Source organism: Lepisma saccharinum, chromosome 1 (assembly GCF_977018435.1).
Source record: "Lepisma saccharinum chromosome 1, izLepSacc3.1, whole genome shotgun sequence".
NCBI classification, from domain to species: domain Eukaryota; kingdom Metazoa; phylum Arthropoda; class Insecta; order Zygentoma; family Lepismatidae; genus Lepisma; species Lepisma saccharinum.
In genome coordinates, this window is record NC_139229.1 from 98,968,100 (window position 1) to 98,975,992 (window position 7,893).

Sequence of the window (7,893 nt, forward strand, 5' to 3'; positions counted from 1 at the left end):
ACCAGTTGGAGAAAGGTTCCCGGACATTCGGCGGCAAACGATTGGAAGTATTCGCGTGCTGGAAGCAAGGAAATGTATGCATCGAAATTGGTTTGGAAGAATATTGCGAAGAAATGTGTGTATATATATATATATTTTTTTTTTTAAAAAAAATGCAGCCAGGTCATCTGCGATTACCTAGATGACCCAGAGCATACGCCACTGACAGAACTGCAGAAACACAACCTTCCTCTTAAGCTGCAAGCATCTGAATGAGGCACCAGTAGTGAATTCCCATGAGATGCATGTCTGAACACAATTGTGCATGTTGGAACGAGCAACCTGCTTACTGCTTTCATGTATATCTATTCTATTTACCTCATATAACTTTCTCTTGTATGCTTTGATAAACCCCTTTGTGAGTTATTCGTCCACTGTCAATTAATGTATGATGTATATACAATAAACTCTCATTTATCCGTACTTCTGCATATGCTTATTTGTAGGTATAACTTTGTGTTAATATTAACGGTACTTATAATGAAATCTGAAAATCCTAATTTTTGGTACATAATATATTCATACTGAACTGTTATGGGGAGGGATTGTATATTTTTATCAGGTCCCCCACCAGAGATATCTACCTGTGAAAGGTGCACTTTTTTCCTTTTCTAACTTTTTAATTATTTCTAGAAAAAAAAAGGGGGGGCATGTCTTAAGGGTTGAAACTTGGTGAATGAGCACATCTATATCAGAGCTCTTTATCCAGGAAAGCTCAACATCCTGACCATTTACTTTCTTGCAAATATTATCTGCTAAAATCGGGACTTTTAGCGTCAATGACCTACTTTTTCAAACGTAAATTTCACCCTTTCATAATTCATATATAACAATGGCTAATACACAGTCTTGTAGCTTACAGTTTGCTCATCATTTTGATTTTTGTTCCACATCGATAGGATAATTAGGGGCTGAGATATTTCAGATTCGGTAACCCCTTACGACACCACCAAATGGCAGATCTTTGAAAACAAATATGGCTGCCTCAAGGACAAAAAACAATGATGCTCCATTGTGAAACTGCATCATCAAAGAACGTGTTGTCATACAATTCTTTCTTTAGAAACACCAAGTTGCTGACCAAGGCAGTTTATTAAGATAAAAACACTTAACAGGTAACGTTTCGACCCTGTATCAGGGTCTTCCTCAGACGAAGAAATAAACTAAAATGATCTTCTTTAGGCAGAGGAAGTGAAACCTGTGGAAGTTCATAATTAAATTCTAACTTAGACTGCATTTGGAAGCACCATTAATCACTGACAAGTTCATGGTTGGGTAAAAACATTCAAAGTGGGAAGAACAAGTGGATATGCATTTTGCCATACCGTAAAGTTGGTGCAAGACAATTCCCAACAGCTAACTGATCTGCACAAGGAAAACTAGGATGTTCCGAGACATTACACAGGTGTTTGTAGTGTTTTGGAGAATAATTTCAACTGGTGATGAGGCATGGGTCATTCATTATCATCAACCAGAGTGTGCGCACCCCACCTAGTGGTTGCAGGACCTTGTAGTTGGTGGTGGGGCTTGCGTGCTCTGATGATTCACTAGGCTATACCGGCGGTAGCATAGCTACTGGCAGGGTCTCCCAGGCCGGGCAGGCTAGTGAAGAGGAGCCAGACTAAGAAGCAACCTATCGGTCAACGGCTCCAAAGGCGGAAGAAGATGGACGATCATCTCAACGGCGGAGGAGGCGGATGAACCAAGAGGAGTAACACCTCTTTAAAAAACCATGGTTCAGCTGGCTCCGGCTGATAGTACCATGTAAGGGCCCCTTGCCATGGTTACGGCGAAGTGCTCAACGGCAGATGCGGCGGAGAAGGAATCCTTCGGTACGGCGCAAACAGCGGAAGAGGCAACCCATTCTCTTGGGAGTAATGAAGAGAAAACCACTGCCTTGTGGTGAAGAGCGATCTTCAAAGGTTAAGGGAGAAAACCCCTACAGAAAATCGGCCTGCTTGGAGGTCTAGGTAGCAGCCCTATCACCAAGATCGGGTGCTGTGGGTTAATAACCCGCACACCTTAAACTTCACTATTAAAGAAACATCCACGATCACTATTAAAGAAACATCCACGAAGAATAGCCGGACTGACTCTAAGATGACGACTTTTGGCATGAAAGGGAAAATGAGAATTGGGTGTTGGAATGTGAGAACTTTAAGAGAGAGTGGTAGACTTCAGCAAGCAGTAGCCCAAATGCAGGCCTACAGGTTGGACATATTGGGGATCAGTGAGACAAGATGGAAAGGATTTGGAGAGATGAGAACTAAAGACGGATTTACATTCCTATATTCAGGAAGAGAAGAGGAGGAGCAACATCGGGATGGTGTAGGTATTCTCTTGAGTAAGATAGCAAAGAAAAGCTTATTGGAATGGAACCCTGTTTCTGAAAGAATTATAAATGCGAAGTTCAAAGCAAAGGTGAGAAGCATTAAAATAGTACAATGCTATGCCCCAACAGAAGTTTCAGACATAACAGAAAAAAAGGAATTTTAATCAAAATTGCACCAAGTACTAGTTCATAATAAGAAAGACATATGCATCTTGATGGGAGATATAAATGCAAAAATTGGATCAGATAATGAAGGAATAGAGCATATTATGGGTAGACATGGACTGGGGGAAATGAATGAAAATGGCCAGTTATTTGTTGACCTTTGTGCAGAAAATGACCTGATCATAGGTGGAACTGTTTTTCCCCACAAAGATATCCATAAAGTGACATGGGTATCACCTGATCATGTGACAGAAAATCAAATTGACCATGTTTGCATTACCCGTAAATGGAGAAGATCCCTTCTAGATGTAAGAAATAAAAGAGGAGCCGATATTGGTAGTGATCACCACTTGGTAATTGCAGTCTTTAAACTTAGTATAATGGCAGCATGTAAAAAGTTTTCAAAAATGGGAAAGAAATTTGATTTGAAAAAGTTAAATGATAAAGATACAAGAAATAGATTTGTATTGGAACTTAGGAACAGGTTTGAAGGTTTACAAATGGAGCAAGATGAAGATATAGAAGAAAGAGAAGAGGATACAATAGAGAGAAAATGGAAGAAGACCAAAACTAATTTGATAGAAATAAGTGAAAACATTTTAGGATATAGGGAAAGTAATCAGAAAGACTGGATGTCAACGAACACATGGGATAAAATTAAAGCTAGAAAAATGAAGAAGGAAGAATTAAACACTGCAAAAACAAGAACCCAAAAGAGTTCGCTACAAAGACAATATAAAGGTCTTGATAGAAAAGTGAAGAAGAGTGCTCGAAATGATAAACGCAATTGGATAGAACAACAAGCAAGAGTAGCAGAGGAAGCAGCAAGTAAGGGTGATTTAAAACAACTTTATCAAACAACACGTTTACTATCAAAGCGACAATTTAAGAAAAATATACCAGTCAAGGATAAGAATGGCAGGCTGTTAACGGATAAACAAGAACAAATGAAGAGATGGAAAGAGCACTTTGAAGAGGTATTAAATAGGAACATCAGAGAAAATGACAGAACGAGAGTAATAGAGAGTGAGGCTGAAGAAACTGAAGAAAATGAAGAGCTTACAGAGATGAGAATTTCAGACCTTCCTCCTTCAATTCAGGAAATCAAACTAGCACTTAAGCAACAAAAGAATGGGAAAGCAGCTGGAATAGACCAAATTCCACCAGAGATTTTGAAGGTAAATGTAAACTTGATGGCAGAAATATTATATGAAGTGTTCGCGGCAGTTTGGGAAAAAGAGAAAATGCCAGAAGATTGGAAAAAGGGTCTTATAATAAAAATTCCAAAAAAAAGCGATATGACAAATTGTAATAACTGGAGAGGAATCACGCTGTTATCGGTCCCAAGTAAAATACTAACTAGGGTTATATTAAATCGCATTCAAGATAAAGTAGAAGCCAAGATTAGGAGAGAGCAAGCAGGATTTTGTTCTAGTAGATCCTGCACAGATCAAATCTGTACATTAAGGATTATCACTGAGCAATGTATAGAATGGAATACTAGATTGTATACCATCTTTGTAGATTTTGAGAAAGCCTTTGATTCTATAACAAGGGAAAAAATGTGGCAAATATTACAGAAGTTTGGAATACCACTTAAGATAATAAGGATAATCCAGGAGTCATAACGACAATACAAGAGTCAAGTTATTCATGAAGGAGATGTTACAGAACCCTTTGAAACAGAATCTGGAGTGAAACAGGGATGTATTCTGTCGCCTCTTTTTTTTCTTCTCATAATAGATACAATACAGTAATGAGGGAAACCGTAAAGGAAAAAAGAAGAGGAATGCAATGGGGCCTTATGGATAGATTAGAAGATTTAGATTTTGCCGATGATGTGTGTCTGTTGTCAGAATCTTATAGAGATGCAAAAACTAAATTGGAAGAGCTGGTTGTAAAAGCTAAAAAATTCGGACTGACATTAAATAAATCAAAGACTAAAACAATGCGAATAAATGCAAGAATTCAAGATTATATTCAATTAGAAAATGAAATATTAGAAGATGTAGATAATTTTACCTACTTAGGAAGTGTAGTTGCAACAAATGGAGGAGCAGAACATGATGTAAAACAACGCATCAAGAAAGCAAATGGGGCCTTTGTACAACTTTACAAAATATGGAAAAGTAGGATTATAACTACAGAAACAAAGTTAAAGATTTTTAGAAGTAATGTTAAATCAGTATTGCTGTATAGAGCAGAATCCTGGAAAGTCACAACTGAAATCACAAATAGACTACAAGTTTTTATTAACAGATGTCTCAGGAGAATATTAAATGTACATTGGCCAGAAGTAATCACAAATCAAGAACTTTGGATAAGAGCATCAGAAGACCAGATTAAAAACCAAATTAAAAGAAGAAAATGGAACTGGATAGGACACACACTAAGGAAAGCAGACAACACAATTGAAAAACAAGCACTTTACTGGAACCCTCAAGGTGCTAGAAAAAGGGGAAGACCCAAAAGTTCATGGAGACGTACTGTTGAAGAAGAAGGAAAAAACAGGGGGAAAGTTGGAAAGAAATGAAGAAGATCGCATGCAACAGAGTGAGATGGAGACACTTCGTGCATGCCCTATGTTCCAATAGGAACTGAAGGAATTAAGTCAAGTAAGTCAAGAGTGTGCGCACGTACACACACAAAGCACAGAGTGGTGGAAATTCTAAAAAGACATAGTATGAGAGCATGCCTGTTATTTGGGAACAGCTGGAAAATGTCTTGGTAAGAATTTACAATACCGGACCCTTCCGTAATTTCCTATCCTAGTTCTTATACTCACAAAATACCTAGTCCCGATGAAGTATCTGAGGTTAACATGTGGGAGCGACGTGTTGAAATTGTTAATTGATGTGTAGAAGTTGTAAAACAAGCTTTTCAATTACCGCAATCGTTCTCCGTATACAAGCATGGAAACCATATTTGTTCAACGTAGCGTTCACTTGTTTAGTAATCTGCGTGGTGTGAGGAAGATGGCAACTTTGAAGGTAGGAAACAAAGTCCTTTCTTTCAGAAGATTTTTTTAGTAACTTTTAGTTGGGTACATATTAATAATACAGGGCATTCATTCATATTTTGCATAGTCAATAATTTAGGACACTTGACCACGATTGTGTAGTTAAAATTTGTCGCTTAGAAAAATATTTTTTCGGGTTCGAAAACCCCACGAACCATGCACGGCAAGGTTACGTTAGGTTCTGTTAGGTTAAGCAGTTAAAATTGTTTTTTTTAAAATTAGAAAAATATTTTTTTTTCGGGTTCGAAAACCCCACAAACCATGCACGGATAGCCCCACGAACCATTCATAAATAGCACCACGAATAATGCACGGCAAGGTTAAGTTAGGCAAACATAGTTAAATTTGATTTTTAAAATTAGAAAAAGGGTCGGGTACCCTATTCTACACCCTCGAATTTTGAATTTTTTTTTTTTCATTATGAACATTATTTGATCCTATTTGTAAATAAAAAAAATTGGAGCGCGGAAAGAAGTATTTACGGCTGTACAGCCGTTTAAAGTTGAAATTTTGTCGTTTGAAATGGTTCGCAATTATTTCCAATTTCTAGATCGTGATACTAACACGACACCAAATTTTAACTATCGATCTCAACCTAACTGAACTAACCTATCCACGTGCCAATGGTTCGTGGGGCTAGGGCAATGGTTCGTGGGGCTAGCGCCAATGGTTCGTGGGGCTAGCGTCAATGTTTCGTGGGGCTAGCGTCAATGTTTCGTGGGGCTAGCGTCAATGTTTCGTGGGGCTAGCGTCAATGTTTCGTGGGGCTAGCGTCAATGTTTCGTGGGGCTAGCGTCAATGGTTCGTGGGGCTGGCGTCAATGGTTCGTGGGGCTAGCAATGTCTAAAGTCGCACAAAACAATTGCAATGTCTCAAATATCCAATCCGGCAATAAATTACATAAATAATATATTGAAATCGCAAATTATCCCATTGCACAAGTCAAAGATAAGAAAAAAAAGAAAATTTTCAGACGTGCGCCTGTGACATGAATCCAAGATGCGCCATGATCAAATCCCTGCAAAACCGTTTCGACGTTACATAAGGAATCTAAATATTGAAAAACGTAAGTTTCCTAGCACGTAGATCTAAAAAAATTACTTTCCGCGCTATTTAGAAACATCGTTTCTTATGAAGAACTAATTTTCGTAACGAGAATATTTGAAATGTGCGAAAAATCGAGGGTGTAGAAAAGGGTACCCAAGCCTAGAAAAATTAAAGATAATTTATTTTTTGGTACATTCCAATTCCTTCACAATTCCATGGTGAATTACAAATTCTACTGGATCTTCAACGCAGTGCAATTTCACCACGCATCCAGTCATATATCTTGTCATACTTTCCCCTCATTTGATGACGTTCTGCCGGAGTGATGGTTGGCCACCCACCGCGAATCCCAGCACCACAGGCACTTTTTACTTCCTAGAAAAATTGTAATTATATGAACTACTAGAATCATATATGATGCTTATAAGGCTCATTTTTTGGAAATAGTATACCTAATTTCTCAATCAAAAGTCATATTAGGGTATATTACGAAAAACAAATAAATCTCATCGTGATCAGTCGCAAGTAAAGGTGGAACCGAATGTTGAGTAATATCTGGGCAATGTATCTTCTCTGAAGTAGCACAGGGCAGCTATTTATAAAATGGCGTTCTACAGAAGGAAATGGACATTTCCTTTTAAAGATAGAAGCAGTTTAACAGGTACACCTAGACGGAATTCGCCATATTCGGATCAATTTTCACGAACCTACTCGTTCTACATAATAACAGGCATGTCTACTTACCACACTTATTGATCCATTCATTATATTAAAGCTTGCTGCAGTGGCCATTTCAATGATTACTGCAATGTTTGAAACTAAGTAATAAAATTCAATTCACAGCAAATATCTCAACGCTGCAAGTTCCAACACAATATGGCTGCTCTGCGTGCAGCGTTGCCAGGTCAGATTTTTAAAAATCGGGAGATCGTCCCCTGAAAAATCAGGAGATCTGCTTAAAAAATCAGAAGAACTAATAATAGCGGATCGTCAACGTTATGGGGGGGGTAGTATGGGAAAAGCTTTCCACTATCATTATTGAACATTAATTATTAGTTTTAAGTGGCAAAGATAAATTTATTACTGTTATGTTAATACAAATGTTATTATGAATTTGCACTTCAAGGGGTACGATAACCCCACCCTAAGATAAAGGTACAGTTTCCCCCAACCAGTGGCAACGATCGTGTGCCAAACTGGCGGGGGTTGCAAGGATCCCCCCCCTAATCGCCGGCACTGCCTCTACACATAGCAAAAAGGCGGTGACATTACTGGAAAAATCCGACCTCGA

At 38.2% G+C, this 7,893-nt stretch overlaps 1 protein-coding gene across 3 annotated transcripts in view; it reads right to left on the minus strand.

Annotated features, from left to right (window-relative positions):
- hfp (Poly(U)-binding-splicing factor hfp) overlaps positions 1-7,488 on the minus strand; it is a 51,277-nt gene extending 43,789 nt beyond the window's left edge. For 2 of the 3 annotated variants that reach the window (XM_083135083.1, XM_083135092.1), the window contains exon 1: positions 7,347-7,488. In XM_083135083.1, the coding sequence (XP_082991209.1) occupies positions 7,347-7,394 (48 nt within the window). In that variant the 5' untranslated portion in view covers positions 7,395-7,488. The remainder of the gene's footprint in view (positions 1-7,346) is intronic. The other variant, XM_083135106.1, reaches the window with a different exon arrangement.
- Positions 7,489-7,893: the final 405 nt, after the last annotated feature.